The sequence below is a fragment of the Schistocerca serialis genome, chromosome 1 (assembly GCF_023864345.2).
Source record: "Schistocerca serialis cubense isolate TAMUIC-IGC-003099 chromosome 1, iqSchSeri2.2, whole genome shotgun sequence".
Taxonomy (NCBI): Eukaryota; Metazoa; Arthropoda; class Insecta; order Orthoptera; family Acrididae; genus Schistocerca; species Schistocerca serialis.
The window spans coordinates 1,119,207,108-1,119,232,484 of NC_064638.1; the positions used below are offsets into that span (position 1 = coordinate 1,119,207,108).

The 25,377-nt window shown below is 44.9% G+C and overlaps 1 protein-coding gene across 2 annotated transcripts in view; it reads left to right on the plus strand.

Annotated features, from left to right (window-relative positions):
• LOC126416730 (ras-related and estrogen-regulated growth inhibitor-like) overlaps positions 1 to 25,377 on the plus strand; it is a 605,084-nt gene that overhangs the window by 25,196 nt on the left and 554,511 nt on the right. For both annotated transcript variants that reach the window (XM_050084555.1, XM_050084564.1), the window contains exon 2: positions 13,464 to 13,581. In XM_050084555.1, the coding sequence (XP_049940512.1) occupies positions 13,521 to 13,581 (61 nt within the window). In that variant the 5' untranslated portion in view covers positions 13,464 to 13,520. The remainder of the gene's footprint in view (positions 1 to 13,463; positions 13,582 to 25,377) is intronic.

Below are 25,377 nucleotides of genomic sequence, written 5' to 3' on the forward strand. Positions count from 1 at the left end.
CCGGAGGAATCCGCTGGCTGCCTTACAGCCTCCTGAACAGCCGTCAGCTGGCCGACTGCGAGTGACGAGGCGCGCTTTTCCACAGCAGCACGCGGCGTGTGCTCGGACCGGCCTGTTGCCCGTCACAGCTAGTCTGACAACCCCATGGTCTGGGCCAGGGGTTCCCCAACATTTCCTCTGACGGAACACTTTGAGAATCCTTTCACTGCGATGGAAAACCTTGTTTATTTTGAAAATTATTAAAATTTTAAGAAACGATAAAAACTTGTTTTATTCAGTGATAACTTCAATTTCAAATCATAATTAGTAGCTCAGAAAAAAGCACTCCGTCTTCAGACCACGAGTGGCCTACCGGAGCCATCCGACCGCCGTGTCATCCTCAGTGGAGGATGTGGATAGAAGGGGCGTGGGGTCAGCACACAGCTCTCCCGGTCGTTGTGATGGTATTCTTCACCGAAGCCGCAACTATTCGGCCTAGTAGCTCCTCAACTGGCATCACGAGGCTGAGTGCACCCCGAAAAATGGCAACATCGCATGGCGGTTGGATGGTCAGCCATGATGATCTCACGGGAACCGACGTATCCACTGCGGCAAGGCCGTTGCCTTAGTAACTCAGAAACCATAATAAAATTTAAAAAAGTAATTAGTATCGTTGGAAAAAGCACCGTGTTATTAATAGTTTTTCCCGGAGCACTTACGTCTCGTGGAGCACCACTGTCCCGCCGAACACAGTTTGGGAAGCCCTGCTCTAGATAATACTTAAAACAGGACTGAGTTGGTTCTGACAGCTCCTTGTTCGAGACATCTGTGGGTTGACCTTAATAAATTCCTTAGTTTGTACAAGACGTTTATGGCAGAGTAAAATATTGGTTAGGAACTCAGAGTCTTGCTTTAGAGAATCAGTAGTCAAATGGCCGTCAAAAACCAAAATGAAGCATTTCTGCCAGTACCAACAAATACTGAGAAGATCTGAATTTGTCAGGAATCACATAAATTGAAAGTACGACAAGGTTCTGTTCTAGATCCGCCACTTTTCTCGATATGCAGTGTGTTTCAGAAATACTTTGGGGATACGCTCCTTACAGCGATACAAGAGAAAAGGTTCTTGTAAACGTATGTCCGAAAATCCCTTTTTTTTCGAGTTATTTACAATATAGAGAATGAAATTTTCACTCTGGAGCGGAGTGTGCGCTGATATGAAACATCCTAGCAGATGTAAACTGTGTGCCAGACCGAGAATCGAACTCGGGACCGTTGCCTTTCGCGGACAAATGCTCTATCATCTGAGCTACCGAAGCACTACTCACGCCCCGTCCTCACAGCTTTAATTCCGCCAGTACCCGGTTTCCTACCTTGCAAACTTCACAGAAGCTCTCCTGCGAACCTTGCAGAACTAGCACTTCAGGAAGAAAGGATATTGCGGACACACAGCCTGGGGGATGTTTCCAGAATGAAATTTTCACTCTGCAGGAAGTTTCATATCAGCGCACACTCCGCTATAGTAGCAGATATACTGTTATCATACAGATGTCTGCAGAGTTGAGGAGAGGAAAAGGTTCTGTGAAAACTTACTAGGATCCGAAGTTTCGAGGTCACGTATCTTTGAATGCCACTTGTCTGTCCTGTAGCTCTGTCTCATTCAGGCAGAGAACACAGAAGACGCAAGTGATAAATCCTACTCTAACTGACGAGTAGGGCTTTACTGAATATTAGAAGATAAAAGGCATCGTCCTGCTCTTTGAAACGGTTTCTGCTTCTTACCTATTATGGAATGGGCTGGTTTCAACACTGCTTCGTAGATATACGTATCACCTCATATGTGCCACTCTGAAAGTGACAAAGTTTTTCCTCTCTGGAAAGCTATGTAAGGTAATTACTTGCAGAACTTCAAGAAGAGTTGGATCAAGAAAACAATACTAAACTTACAAGGAATCGCACAGTCATATATTTTTTTGTAATATAAGCCGTGTTCTTATTTTCTGGACTTTATTAGAGAATGGAAGTTGGAAGAAACGGCACTAGAAATAACGATGTTAGCACTATTATCACAACGAGGTACCTAGCAGTACTGTTCCCTCGGTAAAATTCTCTTCAGACCCAGGGATCATTTCAATCGTCCTTTGAGAAGATGACGGGCAAGTTAAGTCATGCGAGTGTCAACGTTTCAATGTACCATTTGTTCCGCAGGGCATCTACAGGTTACCCTCTCATCAATCAATCTATCTGAGGTTACCTTCGGGCGCTGTAAACTAGTTGGACTGGGTCAACAACAGAAGTTGTGAAGACATCAACTGCGAAAGGTCTCGCCTTGTACTTAACTAGTGAAATGATGGATGACGTGACATTCAATCTCAAGGTAGCGTACTGAGATTTCTTCGTAAGTTTGACGGTCTCAAAGATAAGAAAACTAACTAAAAATTTTTTCGGGCAGGATTCCATCGCGCACCTTTATCATAAATTCATGAAATGATACATGAAGGAAGGAAACAAGATTAGGGTTCAATGTCCCGTCGACATCGAGGTCGCATTCGGGAGGATGACGGTTCGAGCCTGCGTCCGTCCATCGAGATTTACGTTTCCCAGGATTTCCCTAAATCGTTACAGGCAAATGCGGGGATGGATCCCTTGCAAAGACACGGCCGATTTCCTTCCCCATCCTTGATACAATCCAAGCTTCTGGTCCGTCTCTAATGACCTCTATGTCAACGGGACGCTAAACCCAATTTTCCTTCCTTGACATCGAGGTCATTACAAATGGAGCATAAGATCGGATTGTCGCACGGATGAGGAGGGAAATCGGCCATGTCTTTTTCAAAGAGATCATCGCGAAATTTGTCTTGGGTGATTTAGGGAAACCAGGGAAAACCAAACTTTGGATGGTTGGATTAGGATTTGAAACTGCGTGCTGCCGAGTTCTAAAGCAACTCTAATTTATAACGGTTATGCTTAGCGCCAACGGATAGTTACCGACCCTCTTAATCGCAGCCCCGAGATGCTTTGAGCGCTGCGATAAACTTCGGCTGCCACATTTATGGCATTTTTCAGAAGATGCAACAGCAAACAGTCTTCCCTCCAATTCTCATATGACAAAATGGTTCAAATGGCTCTGAGCACTATGGGACTTTATGTCTGAGGTCATCAGTCCCCTAGAACTTAGAACTACGTAAACCTAACTAACCTAAGGACATCACACACATCCTTGCCCGAGGCAGGATTCGAACCTGCGACCGTAGCGGTCACGCGGTTTCAGACTGTAACGCCTAGAAGCGCTCGGCCACTCCGGCCGGCCTCATATGACATAACAACAGCAATAATAATAATATACAGCAGACCAAACAGAATTTCAAGCAATCTATAGCAATAAAGAGACCGTCGTAACAATTTTGAAATGCAAAATGATATTGTGAAATTGAAATCATAGATGCAAAGAGCCAATAAATGGGAGAACTCTGAAAGGGCGGAATTTACAGTTTGATGCACTGTCTTAGCGCGATTGATTCTGAACTTTTGTGCGAAAGGGCCACAGTCATGTAGCTCAGTTACCCCCTTACAGTTAAACTATGTAAACCCTGTTGATACCTCATCGACAGTGTTGGTTAAACTGTGTCATAGCTGAATCATACGGAATTGATCTCTTATTTACTCTTAACTTGCGTCATTATGGACATAAAATTTCATGTTTTCCTTTTGTAGTACATTGTAACCTTTCGCTATACGTATAAATTTCCGTAAATACTAAGCCACTGAATTGCCCAGTCAACTGTGATCTGCAGCAAAAGTATTTCTTTATCTAATCTTTTATTTCCTTTCTCCAGGTTAGAAACTCCTAACGTATCACCTATCCGTGGTGGTACGTAAAATTGTCTGCCCTTCCTTACGTTTTACTTTATACGCAATTAGCTATGTAGTAAATGTAGAAATACTTTGGATTTTTTCTCCGCCTTTTATTGATTTTTTTGCTTTAGCAGCGCTCAGAAGCAATTAGTCTTGTTTTAGAATCTCTGAGCGAGTGTAATGCTTTCCATCTTCGAAAATATCATTATCGTGCAGCAAGCCTTTCTTCCTCTGAGTGGCCTAACGAAAGATTTTTTGTTATTTATTTGGTGTATGAGCTCATTTTTCGGGAAAATTCCATTCAGATTTATCAAAACGGTAATCGAAAGCCACGTATTTTCTCTGCACATTAATCTGACCCTCTGAAAGCGTAAAAAATACCAAATTTACCTTCTATGAGCTCTAAGGATACTCTGACATGCTGTTAGCAAGAGACATTTGGCAATCACAGTTAGCTTACGGAGATACAGTATGACTGCTTTCGTTGCTTGTATACCTAAATTGGATGGTAGCCAGGAATGCGGAAGAACTATGGGAGACAATCTCAGAAAGTATAAGGAACAAATAATGTCTTCGTTTCCATCATAAAGGCCGCTTCATATCATTCATACCATGCACTACAGTTTACGGTTCATTCAAATGGAAAACGCGCTGGCGGTATTGTTTCCCACAACCTTACTTCCTTCTCAACCTCTGGCAGCTCTGTCCTTACACGACATGCAACAGGCGAGGTACAACTGCACATTTCGCACGACATATTTGCACGACAAATCCTTCTCTTTGCTGGGAAAAGTGAGGTTTGCTACATGAAGTGTCATACGCACACTTCATGATGACATTCCAAGTCACCTCCCCCCCTCTGGCAGCGGATAGAAGCGTGACGCCCACTTGGATTCAACAGTAAAGGGTGCTGCAACTCGTGAATACAACAGTCTCTTGTGTGGAAACCACACAATTCCTGAAATATATACATTATAGGCGACTCTTCCCTTTTACTTTGTGGAATGTTCCCCTGTAAATTTGTCCCCATTGTTCAAACGTCACAGCCTGTTTCATTTACATCAGTATTCTGACTGGTTTGATTCGCAACGACACGATTTTTTCTCCTCTGTCATCCTATTCATCTCAGCGTAGGACTTAATCCAAAGTTCTAAATATTTGTTGCACAAGTATTTCAATCCCTGCTCCACGGTTTTCTCTAGGACCATGGAAGTGTTTTTCTGATAGATTAACACTGGTCTTATGATACAGGCACTTAAACTAACTAGCGAGAAAGTAACAGAAGGAATTGTTAATCAGGTTCTTCAAAAAAAAAAAAAAAAAAAAAAAAAAGGAGAAATATTGAATTGCTTCTCTCCGAAAATCTGAAAACTGACTGACTCATATTTTTGAGAAAACACTCAAACAGAAAACTAAATCGATTCATACCAACAACACAACTAGCGGTGAGCACTGATGTTCAGGGCGTGTGCATGTGACACTATACTTCGTATGAAGACATTTTAAATGACGTCTGAAGATTGGGTACGCCCAGAACGCGTCAAATACAATTTGTTGTACAAGCAGTGATCTGCACATTTCAAGCGACCCATTCAGCAGTAATGGAAGAAGTGCTCTTCATTTGTATTTTGCTCGCAGGCCGCATACGAGACTTTTTGTCGCAATTTATGTCCATGGCACAGCCTCGACCTCTTCTGGCCTCTGACTAGCTAAAATCAGAGGACAGAGTCTGGAAATCGGAATATAACATTTATTCCATATCGTTGTCCACCCAGTGTAGTTTCATATTTGTTGCTTCATCCACAGAAGTCAGTGGCTTCCTTGCCTGTTGCGACAGCTATTGTGAGCAAGCGTTGTGACAGCAGACCTGCCGTATCCTGGGGTGCGTCGGCGTCCAGCCGCGGCACGCAGTATGGACAACCGGGTCGCCGGTGACGTTGATAGCGGCGCGGCGACACATGGCCTCGCATGACAATGGGAATGCGGTGCGTTGCGTAGCGTGGAAAGCAATCGTTCGAGGAGCCACGCGCGCACGCATGTGACCCCGTGAAAACGATCAAATGTGAGGATGTTACACGTTATTACGGACCACAGTCCACAACCCACGTACCACCGCCAAAACCGAGCGAGCTGGCGCAGTGGACTCGCATTCGGGAGAAAGACGGTTCAGATTCGCGTCCGGCCATCCATATTTAGATTTTTCGTGATTTTCCCACATCGTTCCAAGCAAATGCCTCCATGGTTCCTGTTGTGTATACAGTTCCGCGTAGTCAGCGAATACACAACTTCCCCACTAGAGCGCGCCTCGCTAAGCACAACAGCGCAAGCGCGGCGCTCGTCCGTCTCCGCGCTACGAGATGGCGCTGCCTAGAGACGGACCAAATTCTGCTTCCGCCGATCCGCGTATTAATATGTAACGCAGCCAGTGAGATTGCTGCTAACGTAGAACCTTTTCTCCTCGCGGATCACACTCGCGCAGTGATATCTGAACGTGTGAGGTATTATAACGATTGTACAGACCTCCGATTAGTCAGTCTGCATTAGTCCGTACCAGTCTATAGTCAAGTTTCAGTCTGCGCCTAACAAGATTACCATATTCCTGTACATAGCCATGAAGATAAATGAATAGACACTTTGTCAAGTATCAGAGATATGTGAGAATAAGATTAACGTACCAAGACCAAAGGAACTTCAGATTGTCAATTGTAAGTAGCATCAAGAATCAAGTTAAGTAAGGTTTATGATTGTTATTATTTTAATAAATGTGTGTGAAAATTAATCAAGTTCTGTTTAAAGTTGGTCACCGTCAATCTGCTACTCTAAGCGTGCAAGTGGCATTTCTATCGTCTGACCTAACGGCAGAAGCTAAACACGCCACGATAAGACCACGAGACATATTGCTGACACTCGCCTACTTCGTTAGAGCGACAAGTCAAATAATCTGATGTTGCGTGTACCGAAGGTCTTACAGTACACACACCACAGTTCCTTTGAAAGCGCACGGTTGATTTCCTTCCCTATTCTTGGCACAATCCGAGCTTGTGCCACGTCTCTAATGACCTCGATGTTGACAGGACGTTAAATCCAATCTTCCTTCCTTCCTTCCTTCCCCACAAGTGCAAAATTAGCGGGAACGAAAGAAGCATGTCTGAAAATCTACTGAAGTTTTAGTAAAATTCGTCAGTGTGTGACAGCATCATATGTGAAAAAATTCCGACGTATTGGATTTTATTGCAGGCAGCCTTGACCAGTGCGACTATTTGTGGTTATTATAACTCGTTTATGTACATCCATTGTTTGAAAGCGTGTTGTGCGACAACAACCAGGGTGGAGGGATTGCAGATGCTTATTGCTGGAAATATTTAATGTTAAATTTTATTGTTTGCTATGGGAGAATCCGGCGGAAGGTTCTATCGTAACTTAGTGTCCCTTCCTTAGTGGCCGGCCGCGGTGGTCTCGCGGTTCTAGGCGCTCAGTCCGGAGCCGCACGACTGCTACGGTCGCAGGTTCGAATCCTGCCTCGGGCATGGATGTGTGTGATGTCCTTAGGTTAGTTAGGTTTAAGTAGTTCTAAGTTCTAGGGGACTGATGATCACAGATGTTAAGTCCCATAGTGCTCAGAGCCATTTGAACCATTTTTTAAACCTTCCTTAGTGGCCGTTATCACATACGACGCGGTCACAGGCCCTGCGGAATATTACTTGAAGGCCTCCTATGTACTGAGGTGCACAGGAAAACGACATTTTAAGAATGGTAATGATGAAATAAAGAGGTTAACCGAAGTCGTTACAGATGAGACAGCACACCTAAGACTGAGGTCAACTAACTCAAAAACCGCAGGGAAATGAGGCAGCGATAAAAAATGATGAACTAGTGGTGCTGAAGAAAAGTAAACAAAATGAGAAATTCACACGCACAAAAGCACGTAGGGAGGGAGAGGACAATGTATGTGAGTCTCCCCACAGAAACCGGGTTCGGTGTTATTTTGCACACTCTCTATAGAGTCCGAAAAGTGAGCACATCCAGTAGAGAAGCGAGAAGTCACCCCAAAAGTGTGATATCCAAGTGTGCTATTCTAGTTAACAGTGTACACACCTTATTACAAAAACCTATCAGGCATATCAATTTGTGATACGTACGGACACAGTACTTAGTGAAAACATTTGTTCTTAATACGCTCGCGAGGGGCCAGTTTCAAAGCTTTGATCACGATCAATCACATGTAATCAGCTACTAAATGTATCACACCCCACAAACAGAAAACACTTTAGTGTTAGTGCGGCAATGTGAACACACACGATAAGTAGCATTTACAATGACTTACATGTGTTTTTAAGTGACACAATCTTATCAAAGTCAAATAATTGGCATGATTTACTGTTTGAAATATTGCAAATCTTAATACCAAATTAATATCAAATTTGATGAGAGTATAAATATCATACTATGACTTCTAGCGTAACGTAATATGAAGAACAAAAGAAGTCAGAGGTGTCAAAACCCCATTAAAGAAAAGAAAAAGAGAACACACATTTACTGTTCACATGTTTGGTAATACAGCCTTCAACTTTTGGAGATAGCTATTTACAAAATGTTTATAACTGGAGATATCAGTGTAAAGTTATACTACACTCCTGGAAATTGAAATAAGAACACCGTGAATTCATTGTCCCAGGAAGGGGAAACTTTATTGACACATTCCTGGGGTCAGATACATCACATGATCACACTGACAGAACCACAGGCACATAGACACAGGCAACAGAGCATGCACAATGTCGGCACTAGTACAGTGTATATCCACCTTTCGCAGCAATGCAGGCTGCTATTCTCCCATGGAGACGATCGTAGAGATGCTGGATGTAGTCCTGTGGAACGGCTTGCCATGCCATTTCCACCTGGCGCCTCAGTTGGACCAGCGTTCGTGCTGGACGTGCAGACCGCGTGAGACGACGCTTCATCCAGTCCCAAACATGCTCAATGGGGGACAGATCCGGAGATCTTCCTGGCCAGGGTAGTTGACTTACACCTTCTAGAGCACGTTGGGTGGCACGGGATACATGCGGACGTGCATTGTCCTGTTGGAACAGCAAGTTCCCTTGCCGGTCTAGGAATGGTAGAACGATGGGTTCGATGACGGTTTGGATGTACCGTGCACTATTCAGTGTCCCCTCGACGATCACCAGTGGTGTACGGCCAGTGTAGGAGATCGCTCCCCACACCATGATGCCGGGTGTTGGCCCTGTGTGCCTCGGTCGTATGCAGTCCTGATTGTGGCGCTCACCTGCACGGCGCCAAACACGCATACGACCATCATTGGCACCAAGGCAGAAGCGACTCTCATCGCTGAAGACGACACGTCTCCATTCGTCCCTCCGTTCACGCCTGTCGCGACACCACTGGAGGCGGGCTGCACGATGTTGGGGCGTGAGCGGAAGACGGCCTAACGGTGTGCGGGACCGTAGCCCAGCTTCATGGAGACGGTTGCGAACGGTCCTCGCCGATACCCCAGGAGCAACAGTGTCCCTAATTTGCTGGGAAGTGGCGGTGCGGTCCCCTACGGCACTGCGTAGGATCCTACGGTCTTGGCGTGCATCCGTGCGTCGCTGCGGTCCGGTCCCAGGTCGACGGGCACGTGCACCTTCCGCCGACCACTGGCGACAACATCGATGTACTGTGGAGACCTCACGCCCCACGTGTTGAGCAATTCGGCGGTACGTCCACCCGGCCTCCCGCATGCCCACTATACGCCCTCGCTCAAAGTCCGTCAACTGCACATACGGTTCACGTCCACGTTGTCGCGGCATACTACCAGTGTTAAAGACTGCGATGGAGCTCCGTATGCCACGGCAAACTGGCTGACACTGACGGCGGCGGTGCACAAATGCTGCGCAGCTAGCGCCATTCGACGGCCAACACCGCGGTTCCTGGTGTGTCCGCTGTGCCGTGCGTGTGATCATTGCTTGTACAGCCCTCTCGCAGTGTCCGGAGCAAGTATGGTGGGTCTGACACACCGGTGTCAATGTGTTCTTTTTTCCATTTCCAGGAGTGTATATTACGTACCACACAGTAAAGTATCAAGGAACGCTGCAGTCAATAGTAGTGGATGTCACTGGTAGGTGTGTTTAATTTGCGGTTCTTTAACATCTTTATTATTTCCGTATGGCCACAAAATAATAACTTACATTTCATTTCTTTCTGTTATTTAGAATATCACAGATTGTCCGCTTCCATATTATTTTGCTATATTTAGAGCAAAAATATGTATGTTAACAGACTGTACATTATGTTTGAGTAGTGCAGGTTACTTGTAAGCCAATAATAATTTTCTGCCAATCAGATTCGATACAGAAAAATACTATTAAGAATCTCCAGATTTTAAGAGCAATTTAGTGCCGATTCAAACCCAATAAGGGTTTCGAAATTAATTACTTTTTGATTAAATATGATCCAGTTTTATCAGTCAGATATCCTGTTTTATCAGGCAGCACGCCACCGTTTCTCCTTTCGAGCACACTTTCCAGACGCCAAGGAACAACCATCGGCATAGATTCCCATGTCACCAGGCTAAGTTAGAATACTCCGGATGAAACTCTAGAATTCTATCGGGCGTGTTTTTTAGGTGTTAGACGTTACACGATGATCGGTTCAACAGATGATACTTGGATTCTATATGGAGGAGAAAATCTTATTATATTCCAAATAAACACAAATTCTATTTCCTTTTTTCTTGGTTCATTTATAACAACATGCAAGTGGCATCGCACTCCACTGTAGATTCACGAAATTAGCGTGAAAAATAACAGACTGCATAAAAACTTTTTATGCAGACCACTGCGACTAGTAACTTTTTAAAATATTTGTTTATTCCCATAAACTAGTTTTCGAGAGTTTCAGGATCATCTTCAGGGGGAGCGTAAGTTACCTTTTATTTCCGTAGTGTGATGTTGGATTGTGGCTTGCGGCTGTATGGGTAGTATTGTAGTTAGTATCCACCTGCCAACTTCCATTTTAATTGCGTATTGGCCATATAAAAGTACTCATTGTAATCATAATTTCACTATTATCCAGCATGTGCGGTGTAATTGATATACATCCCAGCAAATGTAATAGGAGCACTCAATAAAAGCCCGCTATCTTCCACGGAAACTGTAACGGGAAAACGTGGTGCCGAAGGCATAAAATCTGACATATGTAACTGCGGAACAAAGTCTAATTTCACATCGTTTCCACATTCTGACCGAGTTCACATCCCAATGGTGAGTATTCGTTTACGGTTTGCGCCGCCTTACCGTGGTATTCCATTGGCTCTAAAGGTACTCTCGAAGGACTCATTACTGCCAAGGACTACGTGACCAGGTTGGCTGATCCGGTCGATCCCATGGCACAGTGTTCGTATCCCAATAGTGATACTGTGTTCCAAGGGGACAGGACCCATTTTCACACAGCTCGCATCTTCTCAAACTGGCTTTTTGAGAATGAGGATAAATTTTTGTACCTCCCCTGGCCACAAAAGTCACCAGGTGTAAATATTAACTAGCCTTTGTGGTGTACTTTGGAGAGAAGGGTGCATTATTGTTACCCATCTCCACTATTGTAGAGGAAAACGATGTAAAATTTACTTGAAAACCGTAAGGGTTTGTATTTATTCATTCCAAGACAATTAGAAGCTGTTTCGAATTCCAACTGCCTACACCATATTACGCATCTTAATGTATTTCTAGTGTTTCCATATTTTTGTCCTCTCCTACAGCTCTGCGCTGTACCGACATGTTGTGAATCGAAGGTAAGTGAAGTCTCTGGGGTTGAACCGAACCATAACATTTACCTTTTTTATGTTTTATGCTTACGATATCTCTTCCCCTCTGGGAACTGACTTTTAATTGATTTAAGAAGTCAGTGCATGGTGACTGAATATCAAGGTAAGCTCCAGATATACATTGAAGAGCCAAAGAAACTGCTACACCTGCGTAATATCCCGAGACACGCAGAAGTGCCGCAACACGACGTGGCATGGACTCGACTAATGTCTGAAGTATTGCTGGAGCGAACTGACACCATGATCCCAGCAGAGCTGTCCATAAATCAGTAAGAGTAGGAGAGGCTGGAGATCTCTTCTGAACAGCACGTTGCAAGGCATCCCAGATATGCTCGATAATGTTCATGTCTGAGGAGTTTGGAGGTCAAGGAAATGTTTAAACTCAGGAGAGTGTTATTGAAGCCACTCTGTAGCAATTCTGAACGTGTGGGGTGTTGTATTGTCCTGCTGGAATTGGCGAAGTCCATCACAATGCACAATGGTCATGAGCAGATGGAGGTGATCAGACAGGCTGCTTACTTATGTGTCACCAGTCAGAGTCGTATCTAGACTGCAGGGTCCCATATCACTCCACCTGCACATGTCCCACACCGTTACAGAGCCTCCACTAGCTTGAACAGCCTCCTGTTGACATGCAGGGTCCATGAATTCATAAGGTTGTCTCCATAACCGTACACGTCCATCCGCTAGATACAATTTGAAGCGAGGCTCATCCTACCAGGCACCATGTTTCCCGACATCAACAGTCCAATGTCAGTGTTGACGGGCTCAGCGAGGAGTAAAGCTTTGTGTCGTGCAGTCATCAACGGCACACGAATGGTCCTTCGGCTCCGAAAGCCCGTATCGATGATATTTCGTTGAATGGTTCGCACGCTGACACTTTTTGATGGCATGGCAGCTAAATATGCAGGAATTTGCGGAAGTGTTGCACTTCTGTCACGTTGAACGATTCTCTTCAGTCGTAGTTGGTCCCATCCTTGCAGGTCTTTTTCCGGCCGTAGCGATGTCGGAGATTTGATGTTTTACTGGATTTCTGATATTCGCGATACACTCGTGAAATGGTTATACGGGAAAATCCCCACTTCATCGCTACCTCGGAGATGCTGTGTCCCATCGCTCGTGCGGCTACTATATCACCACGTTCAAACTCACTGAAATCCTGATAACCTACCATTGTAGCAGCAGTAACCGATCCAACAACTGCGCCAGACACTTGTCTTATACAGGCGTTGCCGACCGCAGCGTCGTATTCTGCCTGTTTAAATATCTCTGTATTTGAATAGGTATTCCTATACGAATTTCTTTGGCGCTTCAGTGTATTAGATTCCCACCTAGCCTACACTTTAGTCACACAGATGCCCACGTCGGATTTTGTTGAATGCAGATTAATATATTTATTCCTTCGACAGCAGTCCTTCGCAGACTATGTCGATAACAAATTTACTGCTTTGTTTTTCCAGTGCCTGCCCTTTGACAGAAATAATGAAAATATTCTCACTGTACAGTCTTAAAGAGTACATGACAGCCTTCGTGATTGCCACTGTTTGCGCTGTGTAGGAGGTTGTTGATTGTTCTCTTCGATCCCCTACACCAGGTTCCTTCGTCAGAGTTCACGGCCAGCCTGGGCAGGTGAAAGGTAAGGACCGAAGCAATTACATTACGACTAACAACGGCCGCATTGTGCTGCAACGCACCGCTGTTAGTCGAGACGCCTCATCCGGATAATCCTCCGTGCCGGAGAGGCGTTACCCTGTAGAGGCGGAGACGGGCCGTTGCATTAACATCAACGTGTGTGTGGTGTGTGCCGCAGGCGGTGCCCGTGTGGTGATGCGAGGAGGCTCTGGGTAACCGAGCGAGTCGGCGCGCCATGACCAACCTCAACCGCATCCGGGTCGTGGTGCTGGGCAGCGCGAGAGTCGGCAAGTCCGGTGAGTACTGCAGCCTGCCTAAACAGCATCACCTGCTCAGCGACGCCGTAAGCTCCTGCTCGAGTCCATTCTTCTCGCCTTACTTACCTCAACAATGTGGGCACAAAGTGTACTCTTTCTCTATTATACAAAATGCCCCATGTTTGAGAGTATCAAAATCTGTAACATAGATGGCCGTATCTTTTGACTGCTTTGACTTAAAAGCTTCAACTTTTTACAACGCCGAGGGACTGTACGTCTTTGTATGCGACATAAATTTCAACCTGACACGACTACCTTTTCCTGAGGAGGAGGATTATTAACAGTCAGACAGACAGACAGTCAGACAGAAGGACGGACAACAAAGAGGTCCTATAAGGGTTCCGTTTTACCGATTACGGCACGGAGCTCGAAAAACACAGGAAAAAATTCGCACTCTCTTAAATACTGGAAGGAAAGAAGATTGAGTTTAACGTCCCATTGACATCGACGTCGTCGGAGCACAAGCCCGCATTGTATGAAAGATGGGGAAGGAAATCAACAATGCCATTTCAAAGAAACCATCCCGGCCTTTGCCTGGAGCGATTTAGGGAAATCATGGAAACCTAAATCTGATGTGTATGTCCATCTTTTCATAGATGGTTGTGGGACTCTGCTGTTCGATCAGGATGTCAAATAAAACACCTTTCAGCCGTCAAGTGTCCAAACTTATTTTACACTTCTGGCCATTAAAACTGCTACACCAAGAAGAAATGCAGATGATAAACGGGTATTCCTTGGACAAATATATTATACTAGAACTGACATGGATTACAAAATGACTCTGAGCACTATGGGACTTAACTGCTGAGGTCATCAGTCCCCTAGAACTTAGAACTACTTAAACCTAACTAACCTAAGGACATCACACACATCCATGCCCGAGGCAGGATTCGAACCTGCGACCGTAGCGGTCACGCGGTTCCAAACTGAAGCGCTTAGAACCGCACGGCCACACCGGCCGGCTCATGTGATTACATTTTCGCGAAATTTGGGTACATAGATCCTGAGAAATCAGTAGCCAGGACAACCACCTGTGGTCGTAATAACGGCCTTGACACGCCTGGGCATTGAGTCGAACACAGCTTGGATGGCGTGTACAGGTACAGCTGCCCATGCAGCTTGAACGCGATACCACAGTTCATCAAGTGTACTGACTGGCGTATTGTGACGAGCCAGTTGCTCGGCCACCATTGACCAGACGTTTTCAGTGGGTGAGAGATCTGGAGAATGTGCTGGCCAGGGCAGCAGTCGTACATTTTCTGTATCCAGAAAGGCCCATACAGGACCTGCAACATGTGGTCGTGCATCATCCTGCTGAAATGTAGGGTTTCGCAGGAATCGAATGAAGGGTAGAGCCACGGGTCGTAACACATCTGAAATGTAACGTCCACTGTTCAAAGTGCCGTCAATGCGAACAAGAGGTGACCGAGACGTGTAACCGATGGCACCCCATACCATCACGCCGGGTGATACGCCAGTATGGCGATGACGAATACACGCTTGCAATGTGCGTTCACCGCGATGTCGCCAAACACGGATGCGACCATCATGATGCTCTAAACAGAACCTGGATTCATCCGAAAAAATAACGTTTTGTCATTCGTGCACCCAGGTCCGTCGTTGAGTACACCATCGTAGGCGCTCCTGTCTGTGATGCAGCGTTAAGGGTAACTGCAGCCACGATCTCCTAGCTCATAGTCCATGCTGCTGCAAACGTCGTCGAACTGTTCGTGCAGATGGTTGTTGTCTTGCAAACGTCCCCATCTGATGACTCAGGGATCGAGACGAGGCTGCACGATCCGTTGCAGCCATGCGGGTAAGTTGCCTGTCATCTGGACTGCTAATGATACGAGGCCGTTGGGATCCAGCACGGCGTTTAGTATTACCGTCCTGAACCCACCGATTCCATATTCTGCAAACAGTCATTGGATCCCGGCCAACCCGAGCAGCAATGTCGCGATACGATAAACCGCAATCGCGATAGGCTACAATCCGACCTTTAACAAAGTCGAAAAAGTGATGGTACGCATTTCTCCTCCTTACACGAGGCATCACAATGTTTCACCAGGCAACACCGGTCAACTGCTGTCTGTTTATGAGAAATCGGTTGGAAACTTTCCTCATGTCAGCACGTTGTAGGTATCGCCACCGGCGCCAACCTTGTGTGAACGCTCTGAAAAGCTAATCATTTGCATATCACAGCATGTTCTTCCTGTCGGTTAAATTTCGCGTGTGTAGCACGTAATCTTCGTGGTGTAGCAAATTTAATGGCCAGTAGTTTACTACTAGCAGTATTGCTGGGCCCTGTTTTGACCAAAACCGAGGTGGAATTTCCCAACACGTAGATCAGGGGCCTGAAGATGGCGCAGTAAATCACCGAAACTGGTAGCCAAATAAAATTAGTGTCGAAGCTAGACGGCCGAAAGGTGTTTCATTTGACATCCTCAATCTGGATGGGTTGAAACGTCGTCCTCCAGAGAGCGAGTCCAGTGTGCCAGCCGTGAGCTACCTCGGTCGGCGTCTTAAATATTACCGCGCATTTCAACTCAAATGTAATTTTCATACACCAAGTCAAATTTCACATATCCACGATCCTGACGGGGTACAAAGTGACGTAATTTGTCACGCGACGTAACCAGAATATGAGCTCAAAGTCAGAGTCAGTCGTTGTGAAATTCATAGCAGTAGTGGCATCAGGTATCCTGATCCGAACAGCGTGCGGTCGCTATTTAGACATGGACGTAATTCACGCTGGTAAACCGGCCGTATTCCCCCGACGTGGCAGGTGGGAGCACCGGAAGACGGCCAGGTCCCCGGGAGCGGCTGCCCCGGCAGGCGGTGTTGACAGTGGCGCGGGTAAACGCAGCGGTGTGTGTGCGTGGTGGGCGCTGGGCGGCTGGCTCTACCGGATGCTGGCCGGCCGGTAACAGGAGAGCGCGCGCCCGGCTCCGGTTACGCCGAGAACCGATACCCGCCGCGTCTCGCCGGGCCGTCCGCTCGCGGCTCGTCACCGCCTGCCACTGTGCCGACTGCCTTCCGCACACCGCTGCGCTGCGCGAAAAAGCGCCCTCCTCCCCACTCACTCTGCGGACCTCAGGGAGGTGTATAGGCGACATGTAGTACAAGGGGCCATTCTGTCGCTGTTGTTGTTAGCCAGAGGATTCAGACACAATGTTTTGCCCACCTTCCTAGCAACTCCGTCGAAGACAGAGGACGACGTACCAATCACCAGAAAAAAAATCTCCACTTTTAACGGCAGAGTCTGTCAGCTCTTACCAGGATCTTTGTGAGTGTTTTCTTGATCATGGCAATACCCACTCTGCGAGCGGAGAAAATCTCCAACCAGGCTGCGAATCGAACCCGGGCCGGCTTGGATGAGAGGCGAGCACGGTACCACTCAGCTAAGCTGGCGGACCATCGATGGCATTAAAACACTGCGATGAACTGCCACCACATTCTGAGAGCATACAGAAACGAGAAAAAGTTATTCACAGAGTGGACGTGCTGTAAGATCTACGCTGTCGTCGAGGCGATGTACTGGCGGAAGTAGACGTGTGAGGGCGGGTCGTGTGTCGTGCTTGGTTAGCTTAGATGGTAGAGGACTTCCCCACGAAGGGCAAAAGTCCCTAATTCTAGTCTCGGTCCGACACACAGTTTTAATCTGCCAGGAAGGTTCAACTTTGTTACACCTTGATACAGGAAAAAAAAACTTCGATGTACCTCGTATACTACATAATGACTGAGGATGGCAAAGAGAAGAAGTTCCACCACGCAAGTGCTAAGGATGTTTCAGGAAGTTTACTTTATTATTATTATTATTATTACCTTTCCATTGTTGTTGTTGTTGTTGTTGTTGTCTTCAGTCCAGAGACGGATTTGATGCAGCTCTCCATGCTACTCTATCCTGTGCAAACTTCTTCATTTCCCACTACCTACTGCAACCTACACCCTTCTGAATCAGCTTAGTGTACTCATCTCTTGGTCTCCCTCTACGATTTTTATCATCCACGCTGCCCTCCAATGCTAAACTTGTGATCCACTGATGCCTCAGAACATGTCCTACCAACCGGTTCCTCCTTCTAGTCAAGTTGTGCCACAAACTCATCTTCTCCCCAATTCTATTCAATACCTCCTCATTAGTTAAGTGATCTACCCATCTAATCTTCACCATTCTTCTGTAGCACCACATTTCGAAAGGTTCTATTCTCTTCTTGTCCAAACTATTTATCGTCCATGTTTCACTTCCGTACATGGCTACACTCCATACAAATACTTTCAGAAACGACTTCGTGTCACTTAAATCTATACTCGATGTTAACAAATTTCTCTTCTTCAGAAACGCTTTCCTTGCCATTGCCAGTCTACATTTTATATCCTCTCTACTTCGACCATCATCAGTTATTTTGTTCCCCAAATAGCAAAACTCAATCACTACTTTAAGTGTCTCATTATCTAATCTAATTCCCTCAGCATCACCCGATTTAATTAGACTACGTTCCATTATCTTCATTTTGCTTTTGTAGATGTTCATCTTATATCCTCGTTTCAAGACACTGTCCATTCCGTTCAACTGCTCTTCCAAGTCCTTTGCTGTCTCTGACAAAATTACAATGTCATCGGCGAACCTGAAAGTTTTCATTTCTTCTCCATGGATTTTAATACCTACTCCGAATTTTTCTTTAGTTTCCTTTACTGCTTGCTCAATATACAGATTGAATAACATCGGGGAGAGGCTACAACGCTGTCTCACTCCCTTCCCAACCACTGCTTCCCTTTCATGCCCCTCGACTCTTATAACTGCCGTCTGGTTTCTGTACAAATTGTAAATAGCCTTTCGCTCCCTGTATTTTACCCCTGCCACCTTTAGATTATCCACCCCCAAAGGTAGAGCTGGCTGTTCTAGTGCTGACTGATTGTGGAATCTTTCCAGCTAAATCGCAGGCGAGCTGAAAGTGGAATGGAGGAATTCCCAGCTGTGTGTATTTGGGAGAGGATTTGCAGTTCCGGAAGAGGGAAGGAAGATGTAACGTCTCATCGATGAAGAGGCCATTAGAGACGATCGTGTACCGGCCTTTCCGTTAAAGCCAAGGGAAACTCCTTGAAAATTTTGACTAGAAGCATCTACATCTACATCTACATTTATACTCCGCAAGGCACCCAACGGTGTGTGGCGGAGGGCACTTTATGTGCCACTGTCATTACCTCCCTTTCCTGTTCCAGTCGCGTATGGTTCGCGGGAAGAACGACTGTCTGAAAGCCTCCGTGCACGCTCTAGTCTCTCTAATTTTACATTCGTGATCTCCTCGGGAGGTATACGTAGGGGGAAGCAATATATTCGATACCTCATCCAGAAACGCACCCTCTCGAAACCTGGCGAGCAAGCTACACCGCGATGCAGAGCGAATCTCTTGCAGAGTCTGCCACTTGAGTTTATTAAACATCTCCGTAACGCTATCACTATTACCAAATAACCCTGTGACGAAACGCGCCGCTCTTCTTTGGATCATCTCTATCTCCTCCGTCAGACCGATCTGGTACGGATCCCACACTGATGAGCAATACTCAAGTATAGGTCGAACGAGTGTTTTGTAAGCCACCTCCTTTGTTGATGGACTACATTTTCTAAGCACTCTCCCAATGAATCTCAACCTGGTACCCGCCTTACCAACAATTAATTTTATATGATCATTCCACTTCAAATCGTTCCGCACGCATACTCCCAGATATTTTACAGAAGTAACTGCTACCAGTGTTTGTTCCGCTATCATATAATCATACAATAAAGGATCCTTCTTTCTATGTATTCGCAATACATTACATTTGTCTATGTTAAGGGTCAGCTGCCACTCCCTGCACCAATCCGCTGCTGATCTTCCTGCATTTCGCTACAATTTTCTAATGCTGCAACTTCTCTGTATACTACAGCATCATCCGCGAAAAGCCGCATGGGTTAGGGAACATCAATACTTTAATTTTTTTGCAGCATATCACAGATAGAACAGCTTCGTGTACGTTTAAGCGTCTTTTTATTTATTCGTGTACAATGTATAGTGTGTACAGATTTGCTCTACTATGCAGTGTTCATTGACCCCCTTGTGTGTTCTGATTATTATAAATCAATTTTCAATGTAAAAAATTAATTCGTGGATATAAAGCTAGTGTACATACACCAGTACCAATCTCCATGCAATAAATACTTGCGGAACAAGAAGCGAAAACCGACCCTATGAAGAAAAAGATTTGAACTAGACTTTCATTCCTTCTCAGCACAGCACACTGTAACTGCGTCAGGTAAGATATTCCCTTATTTTTCATCTGGGAAACTTCGTCAGACGAGTCGACGAGTTGACTCATATATTCAAAAATGTAATTATGACCTGCACGAAATTAGGAAACTTCACGAAAGTAGGAAGTGTTTTAAGATACGATATGTTATTCCTTTGTACGTGGGACAAGAAAATTTTCTTTCCGTTAGTAATTCATGGCGAGGGCAGACTGATCACACATTTTATGATCAAATCTTTGTAGATGACAGAAAAGCTAACACTTGCGTCATAACAAATATCCGACCCAAAAATTACGCAATCTCGCCAACCCTGTAATCTTTATTTTTACAGGCAGCAAAAATTTGCACGAAAAATAATGCAAAATGCTCCCGACTTGGTAAGGCTAACAGGATAATCGTTTCGAGGGAATATTCCATGAAAATACGTTATTTAAGTCTGCATCAGTTTACTAAAGCAGCTTTCACGGCAAAGACCAAATACGAGTTGTTCGCATCGTGGTTGATAGAAGAAATAACAATCTTTTTCTATTAAAACTCTGTGTTTTCGGGGATCGCTTCTGAAAAATCCTTGCGCCTGCAAGCCAGCAGCTTTCATCAGATGAGCTTGGAGTTCTAAGAATTTTTGTTTCAGATGCTTCTACGACAAATACCATCAGGAATTCCGTGCTTGTACAACAAGCGACGCAACGACAGGGAGCCAACCGGTTCTGTAATCTACTTTGTACCACACGAAATAGACATTTGAGGAAAGTTTGCTGTAATGACTGACTTATTAATGAATTTGCTGACGCAAAAATGGCTATTTTTAAGGGGGGTAGGACGTCAAACGGGCCGACTTGGAGCAGGAGAGGTACCACAAGACATCAATTTCCACTGTCTATACTTTTACAAATAAATTCATAAAACTTTGTCAGCATCACCAGGAAGGATTGAGAATTTACACTCATAGCAGTGGAAGTTCTAAAACATAACGAAGTAATTTTTTTTACGTGTGAAATTTCATCATTTTTTTCACTTACTAATGGCAGCATTTATTGCTGTAGGTGCACATTTCTTCATAAGTAAGAGAGATTCTTCGATGCATTTTGTACAGCATACAAACCATATTTAAAGGTGTTTGAAACTCTAGAATTTTCCAAATCTATTAAAAACTGTGGTAAAAATTGAGGTAATTAGCGATAAAATTTGTGTTTTTTTTTCTAAACATGAAGTTTAAAATATAACATTTCATTCGTTTTCTCATAAATTAAATAAATTCTAGAGTTTCATGCACCTGTGAGTATGGTATGTATGCTGCGCAAAATTCATCGAAGAATCTCTCTAACTTATGAAGAAAAGTGTACCTATAGCAACACATGCAGCCATTAGTAAGTGAAAAAATGATGAAATTTTGCAAGTAAAAAAAATTATTTTCTTTTGTTTTCGAACTTCTACTGCAATGAGTGTGAATCCTGAATCCTTCCTGGTGATGCTGACGAAGTTTTATGAATTTATTTGTAATAGTATAGACACTGGAAATTAAAATGTCCTTAGATGCCTCTCCTGCTCCAAGTCGGCCCGTTTGGCGTTCTACCCCCCTTAATAATTTTAATAATACAGGGTGATTCAAAAAGAATACCACAACTTTAAAAATGTGTATTTAATGAAAGAAACATAATATAACCTTCTGTTATACATCATTACAAAGAGTATTTAAAAAGGTTTTTTTTCACTCAAAAACAAGTTCAGATATGTTCAATATGGCCCCCTCCAGACACACGAGCAATATCAACCCGATACTCCAACTCGTTCCACACTCTCTGTAGCATATTAGGCGTAACAGTTGGGATAGCTGCTGTTATTTCTCGTTTCAAATCATCAATGGTGCCTGGGAGAGGTGGCCGAAACACCATATCCTTAACATACCCCCATAAGAAAAAATCGCAGGGGGTAAGATCAGGGCTTCTTGGAGGCCAGTGATGAAGTGCTCTGTCACGGGCTGCCTGGCGGCCGATCCATCGCCTCGGGTGGTTGACGTTCAGGTTTCATAACTAACCTTTTTCGTAGGACTCTCCATACAGTTGATTGTGGAATTTGCAGCTCTCTGCTAGCTCTGCGAGTCGATTTTCCTGGGCTGCGAACAAATGCTTGCTGGATGCGTACTACATTTTCATCACTCGTTCTCGGCCGTCCAGAACTTTTCCCTTTGCACAAACATCCATTCTCTGTAAACTGTTTATACCAACGTTTAATACACCATCTATCAGGAGGTTTAACACCATACTTCGTTCGAAATGCACGCTGAACAACTGTCGTCGATTCACTTCTGCCGTACTCAATAACACAAAAAGCTTTCTGTTGAGCGGTCGCCATCTTAGCATCAACTGACGCTGACGCCTAGTCAACAGCGCCTCAAGCGAACAAATGTACAACTAAACGAAACTTTATAGCTCCCTTAATTCGCCGACAGATAGTGCTTAGCTCTGCCTTTTGTCGTTGCAGAGTTTTAAATTCCTAAAGTTGTGGTATTGTTTTTGAATCACCCTGTATAATAATATTCTGTGGGATGAAATTTAAAAACGTGTGCCGGATTTGGACCTTTACGGCTGGCATGGTAGACGTGGACTTCGGCCGCTGCGCTACGCTCGCTCGCTTGGTTGTAACATGGATAGTGTTATAGTCATAGCAGCTACCCATAAGATTTCAATATCGATTTTCTCGGAATCGTTGCATGAAAAGTCAGCCATTGAAAAGGCCCCTCTGCAACATCCTTAAGACTCATCATAATCCGTGATTAACAGGTCAGATGCTTCCCTTGACGTCTCCGTCAATGTACTCACAACTACACAGAGCACTTTTCTGACCATGACTGACACTTAACCATCATATTGAGGACATCATCGTGGTCAAATAGGGAAGTGCAGCAAGCAGACTTAGCTACTATCAGCTTTTATGTTGAAACATAAGCATTTCTCGCAGTGTTTCCATACTTTTGTCCACACCGTGTCTCCTACGATACGACCTATCATAGCGCTGAATCGTCAGTCTACGCTGGGGAAGCTAGGCCAGCCGGGAAGTAGCGCAGAGGCGGAACTGAATGCACGGGAAGTGTCGGCGGCGACCACCGTCGTTCAGTGGGCACCTGGTGGGGGCAGCGGAAGGCGCATGCGTGTACACAGCACACGAGGGTGGAATAACCTCACGTAATGGGCCGGCACAGCGCCGCGCTGGGTCAGTGGACCACTGGCCGGGCGGAGAAAGCAAGCCCCAATGCGGGGATTACTGCACTGGCCCTCGCAGTCCGTGCCGATGGGTTGGTGCCGACACGCCTAAACAATGCCCACACCACCGTTCCGCGGCTGCAAATTGCCGGCCTCCGACGTCGAACCTTGCCCAAACTGTTATGATCGAAATTCCCAAATCACTGCGCCAAGCGCAGTATTTTGTTGTTTTGCATCTGAGTGCCAGAGCTCTCTCGCTCCGAGATTGAGCTGATCATCCGGCACCGGATGCGGCTGTACGGTCTGAAAACACGCTGGCCAGTTTCCAGTTTGGCGTGTCCCCGAGCGCTACGCGCTAGGTACAGCGGCAATTTCCTCTCGAAAGAAATACCGTTTAAAATGGTTATGTTAGGGTTTTAATATCCTGGCGCCATTAAGGTCATTGTAAGTGGCTGTTTTTTTGGGGATTATTAAGGCTAAGTGTAAGCACTTTGCTTCTTACCAAGTCATTAAGCGTTAACCCCTTTATCAGCAGTAGAAGTGGGATAACCACTCAGTTATAGCGAAGTAGCTCATTAGTTACACACTCAAGAGTTCATTTACACGGTACATAGCAATAACGCAAAACAGGTCTGGTTGAGGCTGTCATGTTACTTCCCACTGACATCTGAGGCCTTCTGCCTATTTACATATAATTATAGCATACAGCAAAAGACGTAAGTGTTGCAACAGCAATAATGCTGTTCTTTTACACTAAACATGTTTTGGGTTTCTAATCAAAATTCACCTGTTGTATAGATTCTGTCATAATATTCTCTGCGAATCATTGCAGGCACAGCTGAACTAATTTACGAAACTGTTGTGTTGGCACAAGAGCCAACACCGTGTTACTAGAGGAGGCCGAAATGCACGCGTTTTAGCTCACGCAGGCTGGCATGAGGAGGGAAGAACTATACTGACGTGAGGTCTGGAACATGACAAGGAATTAGAATTCAGAAAGCGGACGTAATTTGTTTGATACTTAACTTTAATCCACTAATGATGAACGTCGCTCTTGGCGGTACATGAGTCACAATAGTATCTGTTCAGAAGACATAGTAACTGAATATGTCGCCTTGCTAGGTCGTACCAAATGACGTAGCTGAAGGCTATGCTAAACTGTCGTCTCTGCAAATGAGAGCGTATGTAGACTGTGAACCATCGCTAGCAAAGTCGGCTGTACAACTGGGGCGAGTGCTAGGGAGTCTCTAGACTAGACCTGCCGTGTGGCGGCGCTGGGTCTGCAATCACTGATAGTGGCGACACGCGGGTCCGACATATACTAACGGACCACGGCCGATTTAAAGGCTACCACCTAGCAAGTGTAGTGTCTGGCGGTGACACCACAGAAACCATTACAAAATTTTTTGAAGGACATAATATTCGCCGTCGACTGTAGAAAATATTTATTTCACTACCGCAGTTTCAACCTTAAGGCCATTATTAAGTGATAATTTTGCTTCATAAGGTGTAAAACTTTAAATTCCTCCGACATATATACATGTCACTGCTTTCCTTTTCTTTTATTGTTATTTCATCTCATCGTTCCATATGGACGCGGAGGGGAAATTGGGAGGGTGGAGGGGAACGGGCGTAGTCAGCGGTACAATATTTCACTCTTCAGTCAACAGCATTTTTAAAACTTAACAAACATAAGAAAAACACATTAAGATTGTTTTTCTTTTTAAATTAGAAAAATCAAAGGCCAGCTGAAAAACGAAAATATATACATGTTAAAAACTCATGTCGGAATGGTTAATTCTTCTAAGAAAGGGCACTGAAGCACTGCAACTTAAAATCTGAAGGACCTGTACTGGGAGAGAAGTAATATACGGAAGGAGATAGCATGTTCCATGAGGTTGAGGGGTGTAGGTAGAAGAGATAGGGGTCTATCAAATTCTTGTGGGGTTTCCAGCTGGATCAAACTGTCATCTGACCACAATATTTCAGCGGTGCACATGACCGCCATCATCAGGTGAGAAAAGCTACGCTGCTCTCGCCGACAACTGATTGGAGTCTGTTAGGTAGGAAAACTATGAATTTGAAGATAGGTGTTGGGGTGGATAGTGCGTAGAGGGTAAGGAGGAGTTTGATAGGTGGGTAAGGTAGTGGTAAAAGAGAAAAGCGATGGAGATGAATGGAAAGGGGGAGAGGAGCGCTGATGTGGAGGTTGGGAAGAAGTAGAGGTGGTAGAAGGGACATATATCCAGGTGGATCTTATTATCTGGGAGAGGGAGTTTGTTGAAGTTG